This window comes from Pelobates fuscus, chromosome 2 (assembly GCF_036172605.1).
Source record: "Pelobates fuscus isolate aPelFus1 chromosome 2, aPelFus1.pri, whole genome shotgun sequence".
Taxonomy (NCBI): Eukaryota; Metazoa; Chordata; class Amphibia; order Anura; family Pelobatidae; genus Pelobates; species Pelobates fuscus.
Genome location: NC_086318.1, coordinates 338,924,911 through 338,945,900, shown reverse-complemented (window position 1 = coordinate 338,945,900; position 20,990 = coordinate 338,924,911). Strand labels below are relative to the sequence as shown.

The 20,990-nt window shown below is 39.2% G+C and overlaps 1 protein-coding gene across 1 annotated transcript in view; it reads left to right on the top strand.

Annotated features, from left to right (window-relative positions):
• Positions 1 to 20,990, top strand: part of MMS22L (MMS22 like, DNA repair protein) — a 98,733-nt gene that overhangs the window by 37,744 nt on the left and 39,999 nt on the right. The window contains exons 11-13 of the mRNA XM_063443585.1: positions 8,515 to 8,634; positions 12,201 to 12,427; positions 13,479 to 13,988. Of these exons, the coding sequence (XP_063299655.1) occupies positions 8,515 to 8,634; positions 12,201 to 12,427; positions 13,479 to 13,988 (857 nt within the window). The remainder of the gene's footprint in view (positions 1 to 8,514; positions 8,635 to 12,200; positions 12,428 to 13,478; positions 13,989 to 20,990) is intronic.

The window sequence follows — 20,990 nt, the reverse complement described above, 5'->3', positions numbered from 1 at the left end:
CACGAGTCAAAGACTAGGAATAATATTTTCATCCATGCATGTAAATGCAATTTTTTATAGCTCAATCTGCAGATTAAATATTTGAGACTTAAGTCTTTGACAACATTAATGGGACACTCTATTTGCCAAATAGAAGAAAATTATAATCACTGTTTAGTAGATATACCCTCAATGAAAACATGCATGTATTTAATTATGCATTTTTTCATCTAAAACCAGCGTGCAAAACATGCAGAACTCTTGTCTGATGCTTCTACAAGACCACCCCATCTACCTCAGCCCTTTTATTGCTGTCCAATCACATATTGCTGCTCATTGAGAAGTGTTTGCAATGCAGGTGCTCTGGGCGATTGCCTACCTCTTGAGTTTAGCTCCACTGAGCTAAACAACCAAGACGTAACCTGATCGGCTGTGCTAAAGTGCTTTATGGGTGTGTGGTGTTCCTTTAAGCAATTGTTATAATGTGGGATTACCTGTAGGCAGAAATAGTTAAAGTCTTGTAGTAATATGTTGTAGGGAAGCAAGTTGAAATTGTATTGGAGAGTTTGACAATGGTAGAATGTGTCTTCCTTAAAGGGGAGCTGTCATTTCCAGGTCGTTTACTTTAGTTATACATAAAAGAAAAATCTCAGGCCCTCACTGTGATACGTTCAAAGCAGCTTTAATGGATCCGCAATGTTTTGACCTGTACCTAGGTCTGCATCAAGCTTGGTAAAGACCTGGGTACAGGTCGAAACGTTGCAGATCCATTAAAGCGGCTTTGAATGTATCACAGTGAGTGCCTGAGATTTTTTCTTTTATGTATATTCTATGAGGTATGCTGACGAAGAGGGTTGCACTTAATCACAAAAAAACACAGGGTTCTAACTGAGCTCAGTTAGAACCCTGTGTTTTTTTTTTTGTGATTAAGTGCAACCCTCTTCTTCTTACTTATAAAATATGTATTTATGACGTGTGAAAATTTTAATTAAATGTAGAAATCTACACTTCTTTATCCAGCAACTGAGTAATTACATTTTTTTCTCCATGTCAGTCATTGTTATAAGCTCTGTTTTTGCCTCTTCATTTGCACTGTTTACCCTAGTTTTACTTTGTCTGAGTATGTTGATTATAAAATGTTTGCTTAAGCTTTAATATAAATTTAAAGGAAACTGAGCATCTTATAAAAAGTGTTAACTAAAGGTTATAGGTGAATTGTAATGCTTTTTTTTTTTTTTTTTTTTTGTGGTATACATTACAGAGAAGTGACAGTTCCCCTTTAAAGGGACACTATAGTCACTAGAACAACAACAGCTTATTGTATTTGTTCTGGTGAGTAGAATCATTCCCTTCAGGCTTCTTGTAGTAAACACTGTATTTTCAGAGAAAATGTAGTGTTTACATTACAGCCTAGTGATAACTCTATTGGCCACTACTAGAGGTGCTTCGTGGGGCAGTTATGCACCCTGTGCAGCACTGACATTCAGTGTCTTAACCATCTGCATGCAGACACTGAACTTTCCTCATAAAGATGCATTGATTCAATGCATCTCTATGAGGAGATACTGATTGGCCAGGGCTGTGTTTGGCTTGTTCTGGCTTTGCCCCTTATCTTCTTCCTTGACAGTCTCAGCCAGTCCAATGCTTTCCTATGGTCAACACTCCTTATGATGTCAGCCAAGCTGGCAGATCAGGGGCAGAACAAGCAACAGCATACTGGAATAAAAGTAAGCTTCTTTTTCTATATTTAGGGGGAGATGGTGTTTTTTTTAACTCTATAGGGTCAGGAATGCATGTTTGTGTTCCTGACCCTTTAGTGTTCTTTTAAGAACTGTGTGCTGGGCACCTAGATTACCAGTGACCTACAAACCAATCTTATGGATTTAGCTGTAGATTGACCAGTAAAAACCTTTTCCTGGCATATAACGGTAGTACCTGTGGGATGTTTTACTCTGTGGTGAGTAACCTCTGAAATAAAATATGTAAATAATTTAGGCATACCCCTCCTCCGCATACCTTAAATACCGGCTATGGAATCCAGATCTCTAGTTCTTACTAGTCCTTGCGGGACAGGTGCTCTGTTCTTCCGTTTAATTTGGTGAAGTACATGGGTTGTTTCTGGCAGAAATGGCTGGATAGCTCCCCGGGTGGCGAGTTACTGGTGACTTTTGCGTTCCACTGGGGTTCTTCCTGCACATGCACATTAAGAACTCCAGGGTTTTTTGCCACAACATTTTAATTTTGCCAAACCTGTTTAAACTATGCAATCCTGTCTGACCGCAAGGGTGCTTGTCAGAATAGGGATACCATGTCACCAGCCTACCCACACAATTCTGAGGTCTTTAAGGTGGGAAATTTTCCTTTTTATTAAAGGCTTCTAATTTTCTTTCTTTCTTTCATCAGCATTCTTATGTTTTTGTTTTCAGATGTCTAAAAACACTAGATAAAATGGATAAAGCCGATAAATTGCCTACTCTTGCTTCTAAGCTTTAAGGCATCTTGCAAATCTAAGCACCTAGCTTGTAGCAAATGTGCTACTCATCTGCCTAACTGGTGTAAAAAGAAGACTTGTAATCAGTGCTCAGTGGAGCACTGATTGCATACGTTCCTGAGCTGGTTTCAGGAGAATCTTTTCCAAGTTTTTGACACGTTTAAGTAATCGGCAGTCTGTATCTGTCCAGGACAGATTTGTCAAAAGAAGAAAGAGATGTAGCTCTACCTCTTCTGAGATGTCATCAGGTGAATGCTTCCACTCTACTTTCTCCAAAGTCTCCAGCCACAAATCTCTTTTTGATTATGGTTTTCTGTCTTAAGAACTTATTAAGGAAGTGGCAATTTTGGGAGAAGGGGACCCTATGAAGACTACAAATGGAAAGGTGTTCCTGTGCATCCTGAGCTCTTGGAACTGATGAATCGTGAATGGAAATACCTGAAAAAAGAGCTAAACATTTTAAGCAAATTTTTAAGTCCCTGAGGTTTGTACAGATAGCTCCACTATCTAAGAAAACTAGAATTCCCATTGGTTGAGTGACTGGTCTCAAAGATCCCATTGATAAGCGAGCTGAGACATCATGCAGGAAAATATTTCAGGCTTTGACCTTATAGAGTAAAGCTTCTATTGCCGGAGCTTTACTTGCGAGCGCTCAGAAGATCTGGTTGCAATCTTTGGAAGATTGTCTGTTAGAGGGATCACATTGGCCAATGAATTGTTCTGTGACATGATCGCAGAAGTAGCTGTCAGCCCAGTACATGGGTTTATCATCAGCTGCGAGAAGGGCAATATGGCTGATATCCTGAATGGCATATACAACCTCTAAGTGCTCTTTGTGCGAGTTGCCCTTTAAAAGACACAATCCGTTTTTTTCTCCACTAGAAGAACGTATAAAGCAAATGTCCGACACTAAAGAGGCCCTTCCTCAAAATAAAAGGTATAAATGCAATGGAAGGTTTTTGTCTCGCAGCCAAAGATCATTCCAATATAATTATAAGTTTTGTAACTTCTCCAGACAACACTGTGATTCCAGGCAACTGATAAACATGGAAACCGGCAGAATAAACAGAGAAAATTATGATGCCAGGAATAAAGTGGGAGGAGATTACAAGCAATCATTCATCAAAGGGAACGTACAACTCTGGGTGTTTAAACATGATCAAAAATAGATTCAAAATCAGATTAATAAAAAAAAACACTGTTTAATTCTTTAGTTCAAACTATCTCTCTCAGGTTAAGGCAGAGGCATTATTTACCGAAGCACTCATTCTTCTCCAACAAGGCAGAATGTTCCTAAACAAGAACAATTTCAAGGGGTCTATTTAAGGCTATTTCTCAAACCAAAACAAGACAGGTCCTTTTGTCCTGTTCTAGACAAAGAATGTGAACAAGTGCATACAGTATCAATTATTCTGGATGGAGATTATTTTATCATTACCTATATATTGTACAAAGGAGTTTACATGGTCACCTATGCCTACTTTCATGTCCCCACGGCAATAAGTTTAAGAAAATATTTAAGATTCGCTTTCAAGTCGGGAAGAGAGACATGACATTTTCAATTCAAGGCCCTTCCATTCAGCCTAGCTATAGTCCCAAGAATGTTTAGAAAAATTATTCTCCTTTTTGGCAGCGATCTTAGAGAAAGGGGTATTTCAGTCGTCCCTTATCTAGGCTATTGGTTTCTCAAAGAAACCAATCGTCTATATAACACGAATATTTAAAGGACCACTCTAGTGCCAGGAAAACATACTCGTTTTCCTGGCACTAGAGTGCCCTGAGGGTGCCCCCACCCTCAGGGACCCACTCCCGCCGGGCTCTGGGGGGGAGGAAGGGGTTAAACTTACCTCTTTCTCCAGCGCCGGGCGGGGAGCTTTCCTCCTCCTCTCCTTCTTCCTTGCAACGTCATCGGCTGAATGCGCATGCGCGGCAGGAGCCGCGCTCGCATTCAGCCGGTCGCATAGGAAAGCATTTACAATGCTTTCCTATGGACGCTTGCGTGCTCTCACTGTGATTTTCACAGTGAGAATCACGCAAGCGCCTCTAGCGGCTGTCAATGAGACAGCCACTAGAGGTTTTGGAGGCTGGATTAACCCTCAGTATAAACATAGCAGTTTCTCTGAAACTGCTATGTTTATAAAAAAAAAGGGTTAATCCTAGAGGGACCTGGCACCCAGACCACCTCATTAAGCTGAAGTGGTCTGGGTGCCTAGAGTGGTCCTTTAACTTAAAAGAAATATTCAAACCACACTCCAGATGTTGCAGGTTCATGGGTGGCTGATTAACTGGAAAAAGTCCCATGTATCTCCCACAACAACAAATGTTTCTTGGTCTCAAAGTGGATTCCAGGTCCTTTTCTCTGTCTTCCACTCCTCAAGATCAAAAAAAATCAGAAGGAGGTTTTTGTTCTTCAGTCAAACGCATCATGTTCCATCAGAAAAATCTTGAGTACGTTGGGAATTCTCACCTGAACATTTCCAGCTTGGAGATAATTGAGGTGAATACAGTGCTTGACTCCATTATCTCCCAGACATAGGGGAGGGATTGACCTATTTTGTATGGGAGTGTCCTGGAACTGAGAGCCAATGTAATTGTGTATATGTTTTTACTGTGGTTTACTCTCCAGTCCAGGGGGGAGTGCCCCTTGCATCGGGACCTGCATATAAGGCCAGTTGTGGCTGCCATTAAGGAGATTTGTTTTACCCTTCATGAAGTCAAAACTCATGTTTGGGGATTGGAGAGTTGTATTCATGCTTCATTAAGCTAAAGTTGTGTTGGTGACTATAGTGTCCTATAATCATTATTGGATCACAACACTTGCTCTTATAAGAGCAGCCTGCTTCGCTCTCTGGACTAGGAGAGGTCTACCCACTGGAAGCTGGATCTTGGTCTTGGGTCCAGGGTGGGTGGAGGACAGCGAGACCCCAACCAAGCTGCGGCGGTTTGTGGTGATTACTGTGGTTATGGTGTTCCAGTGCAGTGCTTATGGTGCTCGCAAGTACTAGGAAGCAACGATTGATGAAGGTACCAGGTAGGTGGCGATGGGACCGAGGTCTCTCCATCGGCCTAGATCCCCAACTGCAGCTGGAAGTATCAGGAGAGAGGACAGTCGGTCCTACTCCTCAGCGGCAGCATACTGGACAGGGAGAGGGGATAATCTGTCCCCCTCCCCAAAGGCAGCTGTAAATACTGGAAAAGTAGACAGAGGATCTACAAGAGGAATACCAGGAGGAGTTGGACGATTCCCCCTCTCAACAGCAGCTGCCCAACCGGGTCCGGGGGATAGTGGAGGATACGGCAATAGCTACTTACCCTATCCCAGCAGCGGAGCTGACATCAGGGCAGAGTGCAGTCGGCCTCTGCCCTACCGGCCCATGTGGTTTGGTACCAGACGACCCACTGTACTACCCAGCTGTAATGCTAACTACAGGGCAGAGCGCCGCTGGCCTCTGCCCACCAAGTACCCAAACTCCATGCCTGGGAACACAAGGAAGATTGGGGTGACGGACACCCACTCAGCAACCTGGGACATACAGGACAGAGCCGGACACCAGAGGCCACCAGGTCAAGTGGTTGCTTATGGGTGGGCTATTCGACAAACTCTGATACCGACCGACAGAAGGTCAGGTACCTGGTTAAACAATGAAAATAGATTGTGAGGATTGTTAGTTTCAAACTAGGAAAGCCAACCAGCTTCACTAAGATTACCTCTTAAATAAAAGTCAATATGAGATAATAAACTTTCTTAGCAAAAATTATATACATACATAACATGTAAATGTACAAAATCAGGCACCTCATTAGTCTTCCATGGGGGGGGGGGGGGGGAGAAATGTGACAAACTGAGCCTCGTCACAGGCTATGTGAACAGACTTGGTTCATGGGATTTTATATTTGGTTCTGGAACCAAACAGCCGTACGAACTGGAGACCACCCTGGAGCTTGTTAAGCCTAATTGCTACTTTGTAGCAATTTCCACCACAGTGTCCTAAGTGTTCGTCTGGGTGGCCGCAATTCCTATGGACGACCACGAGGTGGCGGCCATCTTGTTCCCACGAACACAGGCAGCAGTGTTTGGGCATGAAACTCATGGAACTGAAAAAGGACACAGAGAAACTCCCGAACACCGCTGGACTTCCAGCATCACCTGTGTTCGGTTCTACAACACTTAGAAAGGCGCTGTTCGAGGAAAACCTTCCCATGAGCAAGGGGATCAAGCTCCAGGGTAAGATTATTGACTTTGTTCGGTAGTTTGTTCAGTTTTCAAACTACCGAACTAGGCGGACTGCAAGCCCTGATTCTCTGGAACAGTTTTGGACATGGGACCATACATGCGGTCGGTCAAATAAATAAAAAAACTGGGACATTTTTGGATATGTTGGTCACCCAGATCAAGGCTATCAGGGGATGTACCTGTTGTGGGGATTTTGTGTGTTTTAAGGTATTTTGAGGGTTTTGTTTTTTGTGCTTGGTTTTTGTTCTTCAGACAAACTCATCATGTTCCATCAGAAAGGTCTTGAGTACGTTGGGAATTCTCACCTGAGCATTTCCAGCTTGGAGATAATTGAGTTTAATACAGTGCTTGACTCCATTATCTCCCAGACATAGGGAGGGATTGACCTATTTTGTATGGAAGTGTCCTGGACCTGAGAGCCAATGTAATTGTGTATATCTTTTTACTATGGTTTACTCTCAGGTGGGGGGGGAGGCAGTTGTGGCTGCCATTAAAGAGATTTGTTTTGCCCTTCATAAAGTCTAGACTCATGTTTGGGGGATTGGAGAGCTATATTCACACTCTGGGGATTGCTATAATCACTATACTCCCTTGGATCACAACACTTGCTCTTATAAGAGCAGCATGCTTCGCTCTCTGGACTCAGAGAGGTTCACCCACTGGAAGCTGGATCCTGGTCTTGGGTCCAGGGTGGGTGGAAGACAGCGAGACCCCAACCAAACTGCAGTGATTTGGGGGGTTACAGTGGTTATGGTGTTCCAGTGCAGTGCTTATGGTGCTTGCAAGTACTGGGAAGCAGCGATTGACAGAGGTACCCGGTCGGGGTGCCAGGCAGTCCGTCACAATAACATTTGTTAAATTAATAACATTTGTTAAATTAAGTTAACATGTGCTTGAACATTAAACCATGTTTTGTTTTTGTTTTTTTTAATGCAGCCAGTGTCAGTCACAGCCAGGGGATGTGTGTCTAGTGCTGCATGAATAGAAATAAGCGATTTAACTCCTAAATGGCAGAGTATTAAACAGTAAGACTTCAGAGGCATGATCTATTCTAGACACTAAAACTGCTTCATTAAGCTAAAGTTGGTGACTATAGTGTCCCTTTAAAGTAGGAGGAGGACGGGTATGCCTAAATCATGGCTGCTTAGTTGCTAAAGGCCTAATTACATTAGTGGTGAGATGGGGCCTGGGAAAGAAAGAAACAGATATACATTGGTGTTCCACCAAACACCCCATCTATGGGCATCAAGTGGAAGCACTGTAATAAAGCCAGCCACTATGTTCTCCCCTAAGCCTCCACCTATAGGTGGGTGCTTCTTAATCCTTCTGTCGCAAGTGCTGCACCCTATACATCACAGTAGCTAATACAGTTAGTGGTGATCAGCAAACAGCGGCTTCTTAAATACCGCCAAGGTTTAATTTCAGTAATCAAGGCAAGATCTAACTGTTGCTGGACTCCACACTGGTCAAGCAGGCTGGCAATAGTCCCTCTTCCCGAATGCTGTAGGCATTTAATTGCTGTAGCATCATGTCACATGATGTGACATGAATGAATTCAAAGATACCTGTACTGGGAATGTGAGAGCTGTTTTGATTAACATATGACATGATTAAGTTCAGTCGGAAATGCCTGGCACATGCAGTAAAGTTTCCAATGCCCTCTCTACGGATGTTTAAAAAAAATAGTTTTGCATAAATGGAATACTAGCGCTTTGTTTATGCTTCCAAATAAATGCAAATGGCTTAAATGTTACTGTTTTGCTTCTGTAGTGCAAATATGGTAATCATATTTAATTCTTTCTTTTTTAAGAGTTCTATCTTAGAAGACCAGCTTCGCATGCACCTTCAGTGCTGCTTGTTTTTATGTGGCATCTGGGAACCACACCTGTCCACTGTAACCATACTGTGGGAGTATTACAGCAAGAATCTGGTAAGAAAAACCTGCACATTTTGGTGAATGTTTTGTCAAAATATGTAGTTTTATTTTGCATTGGTTTGAGTAAATGTACTCTTATGGTTATTTCCCAAAGTATGTACTGTTGGGAATTTAAACTAAATTTCAAATTTTAGGACAATAATGCCTACATTGTAAACATTCAAAGTCTTCTAACTTTTCACTTTGGCTATTTTGGCCTAAAAAAATCAAAATAACCAAATAGCAACTGGATTTCTACTTATGATATATATACAGCAAATCTGATTGTACTTACCCTAACAGAATGTGCCTTGGTCATTCAGGACCATCTGCAATTTTGGTTAATATAAGAGTAAAGAGTACCTGGCTCTGCTCTCCCCTTATTCCCTATTGCATTGCTCAGCAGTTGAGGAGTTTAATAAGAATGACTAGCTAGTTATTGCTGTATAACCACAGCGCCGTCCCATCCACCCCGGACTCCTTAAATAGTCATCCAGGCAGGTGGACATGTTGTTGTCTACTCCCACCCATTCTCATCAGGTGAAGGAGCTAATAATCGAGGGGAGATGCCTGCCATTGTCCTTGGTCTGCACCCCCCTTGTCTCCACCCATCGGCAGCCGGTAGGAGACTCTATTAATAGGTGGGTAAGAGATGCCAGTTCACACAGCCAGTTCATACCCTACTACGTCTCATTAGAAAAAAATTGTTAGTGTAGGACCGACCTAAGAAATTTGCCTTGTCATGGCAGGTGGGCTTTAATCTAATGGCCATTGGAGTGATACTAAAAGTCTCCAGTTATTTAAATATGCATAAGGATTTGGGCTAGTGTGCAAGTAACACTTTTCTTTGGTTTTTATTGTACATATTTGGACTGATGTGTATTATAGTCATTGGTTCCACCCAGGAGTAGTGGGAGTCTTAACGCAGGACCTATTTTTGTGTAAGAGATGCCAGTTGTTCACACCCTTATTCCTCCCCACCTCCTTCCATAGTGCCAGGGAATGCCATGTCCACCTGGCACTACTCTAAAAAAAATGAGCTATGTCACCCTGTATGCCCCCATTCCCATTTTGGCATGGGGGCTTCTTTTTTTAAACACAAGGGTTAAAAACTGTTATGCCCATAGCTGTTTTAGAAATACAATTCTATTGATACTCAGCCAGGCTTAACCCATAGTTATAGGGAGTAAATTAAGTTGTACTTATCAAATGCAATGTTTTCAACAAATGCCCCAATATTTTCATCTGCTGCCCTTGGAAATGGGTATTCCCAAATTTAAAAAACAAAAAGCTCCACAAAAAATACAAAGAAAAAGAGCATTTGCCACCTATGCAAAACGATTAACTCTTGGTCTGATAGCCAGAACATGCCCTTTATTGTTAGTTATATTTTGCTCTTTGATTTTCCGTAACTTGGCTGGAAGAACCAGCCATTCAGAGGAGAGAAAATTGTTTAGGGGATGTGCACCTACCGATGACTTGCCTGGCAGGTGGTTAAAGGAACATTATAGCGTTTAGACATACAAACTTGCTTTCCTAATGCATCTGTGCTGCTGCCTGATCTTCCTCCCACACATTCATCCTGGAGAATCTCATGCAGAATCATTTTGGACCAGATGCGCATATGTGATGCATGTTTCAGCCTTTCAGATACATTCAGACAGACTAAAATCCATTATACCTATGGAGGTTTTCCAGACATTGATAGTTCTTATGAACAGTTTCTGGATTTTGCAGTGTGATTGCCCCTGTATGGATCTGAATTATTTTGCGATATAATGTGGACCAGGAGCACTAGGAATAAACCCATCTCACTTTAAATTCCCAAAAATTTACACAAGTGCTGGATTTAGGGCAGCATGGGCCTGTAACAAAAATTTTAATTACCTTAATAAAAAGTTAAATTTACATTTTCATTGTCACATTAGACCGACTGTAGACATTTGTGAACTCTCTCAAACCTACAGCTGTTGGACAAGACCTCTAGACTCTATCTCTTGTGTGATTACAATGTCACATATCTGGCTATGTGATTGTGCAAACAACATTAAACTTGGCCACCCTGCACACTGGATTACTGGAAAGTCATTAATAAAAACACTTGATATAAGTGAAGTTCCGCTGTTGTGGAATCTTCCCATTTCAAAATAAAAAAACAACACTTATATTGTGGTTTGTATGTGATTAAATAATTCAATTCCATGTAGCCTCACATAGTGCTTTAAAGTCTAAAACGATGAAGAAAGATAAGCAAATATATCAATTTTGTCCACCCCCTTATTTTGTTTAAAAAAATGATTACATTAATTTAACTCTTGCCTTTAATCCAACACCGGGCATGGTCCTCCTTTCTTTGATTCCACACCCTGTCTGTCGACACACCACACATCATTTGTGGTCCAATTAAATGCATTTGTACAGATAGTGTTAGACTGCTCTTAGCCAGGAAGGAAAGGAGGACTTTAGTTATGGGAAAAAAATAAAAACTTTACCTGTTGAAAAGGGGGGAGGTCTAAAGCTTGTATGTGTGTGTGAGTGAGTCTGTGTGTGTATATATATATATCCTAAACTATATTAATTTGGTTTTTTTTTAATTCAAGTTTTTCTAAATATACTGCCTTTGCCACACTTGTATGTGTACCTCACTCTTCCACACTGCATGGTGTTCAGTATTAATTGTGAAATATGCTTACATTGTAGGAGAGTTGGTTTCAGCTAGGAAATGATGCAGCTTGCAGTGAACACTTCTTCCATGTTTAAATATGGCCATACAGTGTGACTAAATACCTATATTTTGCATATAACATAAGTGCTCTTAATTAGTCTTGAAAGACTGTTTGAAAATGACTTAAAACATTTCTGTGTCGGCATGTGGAGATATGCTATTTGAATACAAGTTCCTCAATTCAGGCTGGCTCCAGCAGCATTACGTTTGAAGAATGCATGATCTGGATGCCCCATAACCAATGTTTGGTTTAGTTTGTTTTGTTTTTGTACCCCTATATCTTCATTCTGGGGTTAATCTGCAACACCTCTTGGTGTTTTATCCACCAGGAGCTTGTTTCACGGTTTGCACGCATGTGCAAAGGTACAACACAGAGATCATCTTCTTACTCCTTTTACATTTCAATGGACGAATATGAGTATTTCAAAATAATTATAGTTAAGTGACAATTGCTTTAAAATATATAGTCTTCGTTTTGAAGTGGAGACTGTCAGAACTACAACTGTCAGAACTACAATTTTACAGTTGTTTTAATAAAATAAAAAATGAGAATATGTATATCCCTTTTCACACACCCCAGCAATTAGTTTTATTGAGGAAAAAATGCACGGATTAATCTATTTGTGCTTAGTTATAGATACCATAGAAGTTTATAAAGATTTGTAGTGAAGGTCAGAGAAAATGAGGAAGAAGGCAAAAAAAAAATATATTTTTGTAAAAATGAAAAACACAGCTTAACTAATTGCAATTTACCGCTACATTGCACATAATATGATGGTGTCTGGAGTTTTAAGAGTTCTTGGTTAAAGCACGTGGTGAGATATATACAATTGTAGTTCTTGTTTTCTCCCTTTAGAACAGTTCATTTAATATCTCCTGGCTTGGCGTGAAAGTACTGGCCAGTGTCAGTAAAACCCCTTATTCCATGTTGGAAGTAGTGAAATGCTGCTGTGCTGATGAACAAAATGCTGACCTGTACAAGACTGATAACAGCTACCTCATTTTCTTGCGGATCATGGCGCGCCTGATGAAAAAAGCCAAAGATAGCAGTGGGACACATCCATGGAAACAAATTAAAGGAAGGTCTGTATGTTTAATCCCCTCCCTATTCAGAGGTTTATTACCTCACTGTGAGACTGATAACAGTGCTTCTTGTAACGTTTGCTGCTTCATTTAAATGGGCTCCCAGGTCTTATTTATAACTCACAGAGATGTCTGATAATCTTTACTGGATTCATGTGATTTATTTTCTAATTCCTGAGAGATTAATACATAGCTTGTGAGAAACTAAGTTGCTAGGTGATCCAGAAAGTGTGTTCCAAATATAGAATGCTGTGCAGTACATTTTTATTTAGTGTGTATAAGCACTATTCTTTAAGGAACGGTACATATAGAGATGTGCTTATGCATTTCTATTTCAAATACAATAAACTACAGCAGTGAGCAGTGGTGGCTTAAAGAGAGACCACCAGCAGTTGTAAAACTACATTTCCCTTGGTGCTTTGTCAGCAACGTGAAATGAGGATCAGATACTCGTATCTTTTGGCCACTCCTGAGCTGCAGCTTCAGTTCATACATTTTGTTTTAAACTTGAGTTTGTTTGCAACTTGACTTTACTTTTCCACCCTAGTTCGTTTTCAAACTTCATGTTGATTTTCCACGAAAATGCTTGCTTTTTCTTACTTTCCCATTGGCCTAAACTCTGTGGAAAGATTTATCAGTGTTCTAAAGTGTGATGCAAAAATGGAAATAGAGTGGTCACCAATAGCATGTGCCTACTGGCGCCACTGGTTTCCATGGTGATTGCCCCACCTTTTTGTACTTTCAACCACTTTCTTAAACAAAACACTTTGATAAATCTTCCACAAAGTATCAAACTTCAAAATAAATTAAAATTTCATGATGGATTTTCACACAGCTATTAGTCATGCGTTTCCAAATTCTTATCATATTCTTTTCTTCACAACTTAGGAATGCTACCCCTTGAATACGTTTGGTAGCCTTTGCTGTTAGATATTTTAATGAGTTCAGTTTTCTTTAACAATAATTAAATAGTGTGGTTAATTGAGTAATAATTAGTGTTAGTAGGCTATAAACGAACCGCTGTTTTATATTGCAAAATGTATCTCCTCAGAATCTATTCTAAGTTTCATCAGAAGAAGATGCAGGAACTCACCGAAGTTGGGCTGCAGAACTTTTTTACACTCTTCCTTTTGCTTGCCACCGTTGCAGAGACTGAAGATGTTGCAAGCCGAGTGTTAGATTTGTTAAATTGTCTTCTCCCGAGTCATATAAACACTGCTCAGAGAAACCTTGTGTGGAGGGGAAATTTTGCTTTTCTGCTAATATTTGTGGAGAAAAATATGGACATTAGTGCACTGGCAGAAAAACTATCGCACAGCTTCCGAGAAACTGCCAAAGAATTCTTGGTGTCAAAGGGGGACTATGGTCAGAAGCATACACTTTGGACACTGCTCTCTACTTATGTTGATGGAGTCCAGGAGGTGTTTGAAACAAGCCACTACCTGCAGCTTTCTGAGGAAAAGCTACTTAATGATGGATTCAGCATGTTGTTGCCAGCATGTCGAGAGTCTGAGCTAAGTGCAGTGCTGAATTTTCTTCAAACAGCAGTATCTCGACTAAGGTAGGTCACCAAAAAACAATATTTTGTATGTTCCAAACTTGCTTTAATGAAAAATGATCTATTTTGGAAGTAATAATTTAACATGCCACTATTAAGCTTTTATCAGCTGCTGATCAATAAACTGACTTACTTTAGAAGATACATGTTTACGCAAAATATTTTATAGTGCACTTGTCATGAAAAGCAGATGCATCTTAATGCCAGGTTTGTGGGTATCCCCCTCCCCCGCTTCATTGAAATAACTCTGCATGCCTAAAACTGATGGACAGGTGAGGGTATTGTAAAATCTATGTTTATGCTATTAAGTCATGTAAGCACAATGTATGATATATTGTGCTTATTTATATGATAGTATTTAAATCTGTGCATTTTAGGACATTGAAAACTATTCTAATGGAGAACAATCCAAACCACCCCCCAACTTAAATTATATTGGTTTAATTTTATATATATATATATATATATATATATATATATATATGTCTTCACACCCACCACTACCCTTCAATTATTTTTAAGTCTTTTTTTTCGCTCAGGGTGTGAGTCCAGTGCACTCTTGCTCTGATTTGAGCATCTTGATACTGCTCTTCAACCTGCTGCTCCTCTATCTTTTTCAGGATAGGAACTTCACTGTGTACCTGCTGTGCTGAATCAGACAAATGGGTGTCGAGAATTCTTGATACATTCACTGATAGGAATTCTAAAACGGTTTCTGGTTGTTTCCATGGAAAAGTATCTTGTACTTGGCATTCTTTTCATTCTCTCTCAGTACAAAAACATATTTTGCCTGGTCACATGTGACCAGGGACTCATAATTCTGTAGCTGACCTCCTTTTTTCCTCTTGTGGCCAAAGAACTCCCACACAGAGCTAGACCAGAGTGTGCCTGTTCTGCATTACTTTTTATAATCATGTACAGAAAACCAAGTGTGTGGCTTTTAAATTATACATGCTACGGGTTATTTAGTGTTCTGAAAATCTTATTGCCTGAAATGTAGTGGCACTGGAGTTTAAAGTTATCAATACTATAAAATACAGCAACCCTTTATTATGTTAACAGCTTATCAAAGAACAAAACTATATGAGGGGACTGATATGTTAAAGAATAGCCCCTTTCCATACTAATAATTTAGATTACATTTCTGTTTCCTAGTTGTTGCATTAAAGTACACATAAGATAATAAAATTCATGTGGAAGCAGCAACTGAAAGAAAAGTGTTAAAAGATGCGATTATTTTAAGATTATAAACAGTGTCTTTTATTCTCCTTGTCCCCCACTGTGCCAGAGCCATCTCACATTCTTATCTGTTTGATAGTAACATGGGTCTCAAGTTGATAGCACATTACCTAAGTTGTTGAATAAAAGCTGGCTGTATAATGCATGTAATGTATTGAAGGCATTTCCACATTTTCAAGGTGACCGTCAAATGTGTCATGCACAAAAAATGAACATATTCAAAGATGAATGCCATTGTGAGATTAGTTATAACACAAGGATCCTAACACTTATGTGTGTCAGTTCTCTAAATCTGAGCATATGCATACTTTTTTTTGTGTAACTAAAGATTTTCCTGAAAGACCCACGAGTGCACAGATTTTATGTATTCGTTCTGAAAATAAACTACCTAAAGAATACATAAATGTGGGTATATTGTATTTCCTCTGTGTGTGTCTGTCTCTCTCTCTCTCTCTCTCTCTCTCTATATATATATATATATATATATATATTTATTTTTTGTTTTGTTTTATGATATGTTTAATAAGTATATAAAGAAAAGAACATGTATGTATATACATACACGGTGACCCAAAAATAAAAGTAGGATTTGACAGGTTAATAACATGTGTTGGTTAAAATGTTGTTGTTGCAGTTACATATTATAACAGATTCTTGGTAGATTCATAATGGATAATTTCACGTAGGAACGAATTCTACTCATCATGTCTGACAAAGCTTATTCTCATTTAAATGGCTTCGTCAATAAGCAAAACAGGTACAGTTTCTGGGGCACAGAGAATCTATAGGTAATTTATCATTGCCAATTACACCCTACCTGCCTACCAAATGCACCGTGTGGTGCTGGGTGACCTCGTAGGAAGTTATCGGGCAGAAATTTGAGTGCTAGAGCCTCAAACATTAACTAACGTTATGAGCAATGCAATCAAAAGAGCCCAAATTTGCAAGGAAGCAAATGGAGCTCATTCAAAAGATGTGATCTTCTGTACCTAGTCAAACAAATCTCCATACGTTAAGCATTCATTGTATGTAATATCATTGAAATTGGAAGTATAACAAAAATCACTCCTAAAACCCTACTCTGGCCCATGGTATTTTTCTGGCCATGGGCCGTGTCAGAACATGTAAATATAGTTTCTGTGCCAAATTGACACTTCCTGAAGTCCTACTTGATTTGCAGGTGATGCACAAGTACCTCTCAAGAGTGTGACAGAATCTGAAATGATGGCTGGCTTTGATCACTCCCACTAGTTGCAGCACTGGGCCATAAATGTCCTTGTCTTCCCAATCATGTAATATAAAAAATACGTAATGGTGAAGTGTATATAAAGATAAAAAAAAATTTAATCTGAGGATTTTGGAGACAAATAAGCCACACAAGATTCAATCTCGTGGTTTATTATGATGTCTCCAGAACCCATAGAATTCATTTCCCATAGTACATGGTTAAATGTTACGTATCAAGCACACACACGTGTATATATAATCAGAGTTTTAGGTGTCTGTATACGCAAGAATAAACCTGTAGGTTTTTTTGTTATATGCTTTTAATATTTTATTTCCCTGAAGTTTAACCTACAACAAACCTTTTAGAAATTACAAGGACTAATTTCTCATCTTACCATCATAGATTTTCCTTGTGTGTTCAGTCTGTCAGATACAAGGCTTATTTAAAATGAAAAGAAAGCCGGAGCAATTTTCTTTATTCCATTTCAGTCTCCTAAGGCCTATTTCCCCTGGTGAGCTCATAGCAGTAGGGGGTTTAAGGGAATTCAGCTCTCTGCAAATTAATGTCTCGCATCATGAAAATTCAGTAGCTTTTTTTTTTCTTTTCTTTTTTTTTTTTTTTTGTATCTTGAAAAGTAATACAGAGAATGTGAGTATTATTTCTTGCCAGCGGGTAGAAGATGAATGATTTTGTCACAGTTTTACTGCTTGATGAGCAGTGTCCTGAGGGTCAGGCTTAACTCTGTGTCACTATGCTGCTCATTACTCTTGAGCTAAATAAGGGCTGATTGGATCTAAATTGCCTAGCACATGGGCCACAGATGAGCTCAGTGAGCAGGGGATGACCTGCTATTCAGGTGGGGAGTCACCCTGGTGTGCAAATGCTGCATTAGAGCACCGTGGGAGAATGAGAGGCTGCCAGCAAAAGAAATCGAAATGTAAAAACTCTTTGAAGCTGAGATGGAAGAATTTTGAAGTGTAGGAAGTGACAGGTTGATGGTACTTATCAGCTTTGGCTGGATTAGAGAACAGTGTCATCTTGCTTTTATAATGACAGTAGTCTAAAGCTGGCTGCTAACTACTCGGCAGTGCAAAAGCAGCTGCTGACAGTCTCTTCCGCTTCTTGCTGGATGGTTTGATAGTGAGATGCTTCAGGATGTTTTAAGTCCTGCTTAATAACATACTGTGGAATAGTGAAAGCAATTAGCCCTATAACCAATGATTTACTATAGTCCATGTTATATTTTTATTATTCATGCTTAACCATTCGACTGCCTTTTTATTTATTTTTTTCGCTTCACATTTTACATGTTTTGGGGGAAAGAGTGCCTTTTAATGAATCCAGCTTTTTTTTAATAGCAGTTGTATGGTCCACTTGTACAGTCTTTGTTACGTTGGTGCCATAGGCTAATGACCTATTATAGTGTATTGGTAATATAAATACATTAGTTATCCTTTACCAGTAAATGTATATTGTTTTGTCGCGGCCATTGCTGTAAATTATAGTATCTCACTACAGAGTGTAAATGATGGAGTATATGAAAACAAAATAAAACATTTTGATGTTGTAATCGGGTTAAATGTTCTATTGTTTGTGTGTGTATGTGTGTATGTATATAAATGCAATCTTTATCTTTCTACTTAGATCACCCGGTCGGTTGCAATTTTTTTGAGTATTTCTCATTCTCTAATAATGTTTTTTTTTTTTTTTTCTTTACCATACACATTATTTAAATGTGTGAGGGCAGTCTGAGACAGCTTGTTAGTTGACGAGTGGAGGATTGATCAGCATATTTTTATACTCTCTACAGAGCTTTAAACTGCTGATTACACCTGGTGTAACACTCTTCTCATTACTGCAGATAAAAGTGTGTGTGTGGCCCCGATTACAATAAAAGTGCAGTGGGGAGGGCCCAGGAGCATGTGAAAATGTGAAGCCCTGGTTACTTAGTTTTATTGTGGTCGATAAATGTCCATGCATGGTGTACATGTGAGACACACACATTAATCTTAAGGATTACTAAAGTCACCTTTATAAAGTGGTCTGGGTGCAGTGGCTGTCGTTTTAACCCTGTAAGGTAAAACATTGTGGCTTTGTAGAATATTTACATTGCATGGTTAAACACACCTAATGTGGCTCTCTTCCAGACAGCCATTATAGGTGCTTCCTCTGCAACGACCTTGTTTCACAAGGCCATTGAACATCATCAACTAAAGCTTGGTTTCAATGCTTTCCAATGAGAAGCATTTGATTAGACGCCTGTACTGCGCTTGCCATGCATGCACTTGTTGTGCCAAATGCTCCACTATGAAGAGCATTGTATTTGACAGTCGTCAAGGAGCCGATGCCTCTGTGATGACGTTGCTGGAGTGAATCTATAGACAGGGGCCTAAATTTAGAAGTAATAGGCTACTTACAGCCAGTAGAAATTTTGAGCCGTGCTATAGTGTTCCTTTAACATTGTACCACCGAAATCACCGCCATATGTAGACATAGATGAAAACAGAGTACTCTTATGCTTTTCCAGCATTATGGATAATAAAGCATTATAGAAATCATAGTTCTGCTACAGCAGGGGCCCATTGCCCAAATAGCATGCAAGTTTCCCACAATGCGTTTATCAATTGTGTTGGCTGGGTGGATGCATTAGCAGCTGTGTTCATTTGTTAATTTGTTTTGTGGTATATTTGTAGGCTGTGGTATTTTTGTAGGTTAGAAACTTTGTTAGTGGTTTGCCAAGCACAATATATGTATATTTTAGTGTATGTGTGTGTATTTTAGTGTTAACGTTATTAGACTTTAAACTGTCTTTAAATGCGTCTCATAATATTACAACTACACATATTGAAAAGAATGGACTGCAGAACTGAGCCTTGAGGAACTCCACTGAATTAATTAATTGCAGAAAAGATCCCAGAGGAATGGCTATGAATTAAAATTCTGGGCATATACTAATAGCACACCAAAGTGTGAAACCATTTCCAGCTGCCAGAGCACTGGTCTGCCTCTATTGGTGGATTCTCTTTTTATTTTCATTCCTGGCACCATCATTAAAATCATTATTATACACTTTATTTATATTTTTATTTCAGAAATATTCTGTTGTACTATTGATCTTGTACAGCTTCTAATGTTTAGTGAATCAATTTGGTTTTCACTAACATTGGGAGGCATATCATTTGCAGGTCCCTAGGCAAGACAGAAGTGTGCCCTCCACATTCAACCAATCTTTTCATTCTATCTCCTAACACTATCTTTATCACTCACTTTGCCCCATCTGCTACATTCAATTTCCTGCTATCCATTTTCCCACTTTTTCTCTATGTACTGCTCCTTTAGCAGTGTCACCACCTCCTCCAAGTAGGGAAGCACCGAAATTTCAACAGTCACCCCCTCCCTCACTCTGTCGCCAGTCACACCTTCCCTCACTGTGTAATAAAAAGTCTAATACTAATAAAATTATAGAAAAAACTATTTTAAAATCATTTGGGGAAAATGGTCATTTTTTGTTTTTCGGCCAAGGACATCTTGAATTTTCAGTTTCGGCCCAGAATTTTAATTTCGGTGTTCCGTACCTCCAGTTTTTAATCTTATTTTCCTCTATACCGTACCTCCAGTTTTGAATCTTATTTTCCTCTATTCCGTATCTCCAGTTTTTTATCTTATTTTCCTCTATACATACACCAATGCACATCTCATGCTCCCCAATTATGCGGTCATCCTCCTCACATTCAAACTTTAATTAATTTTCTCTTGATATGTATGATAAGGGATCATGTGGTGAAAAATAGCATGTTAAATAGGTAGCCATTATTTCCCAGTGATTATTACCTATTTTACTCACTATCCTTCTATATAAGTGTTTTTTAACACCTGTGTTGGGATTCAAAATTATACCCTTATGAATGTAGTGGTTCCATGTTGGTAGCAACAGATGTCATATTCATCAACTCTTTGGGAAACTGATCACAGTAAGTGAGTTATTGCGGTTGCAATGCCTTTCACACTGCTGCAGAGACTGCTTCAATTCTAAGAACAGTATGATCACAGTTCTTTGTAAAATGTATTTTGATAATTATTATTTTGTACAAGATTTTTTTCAATTTAAGATTGGTTCAAAAAGTAGTCATATATAATTTTGTCTTTGAAAGAAAGAAGTTACCTGAATCCATCAATAGTTTTATGGTTTTCCATTCCACTTAATATTTGCTGATATTTGTACTAGAGCAGTAACCATGTATGTATTTAGATATATTTTGTCACAGCTACACTTTTTCAGAGACCACTAACAGCCTCTTCCTCTCAGAGAATTGTCCACTTAGAAAGGAGCCACTGGATGTCTTGATATAGACCTGTCTCTTCTCTAGAGAGCTGTTAAGATTTGCCCTTTAAAAGCATGGTCTGTAATCTAACATACATATTTGATTTCCTATCGAATGTGTTATCAGTTTATGATATGAATGGACCAACAAGCACTGTACTTTAAAGGTATACTGTAGGCATCATAACTACATTTCATTGAAGTGGTTATAGTGTCT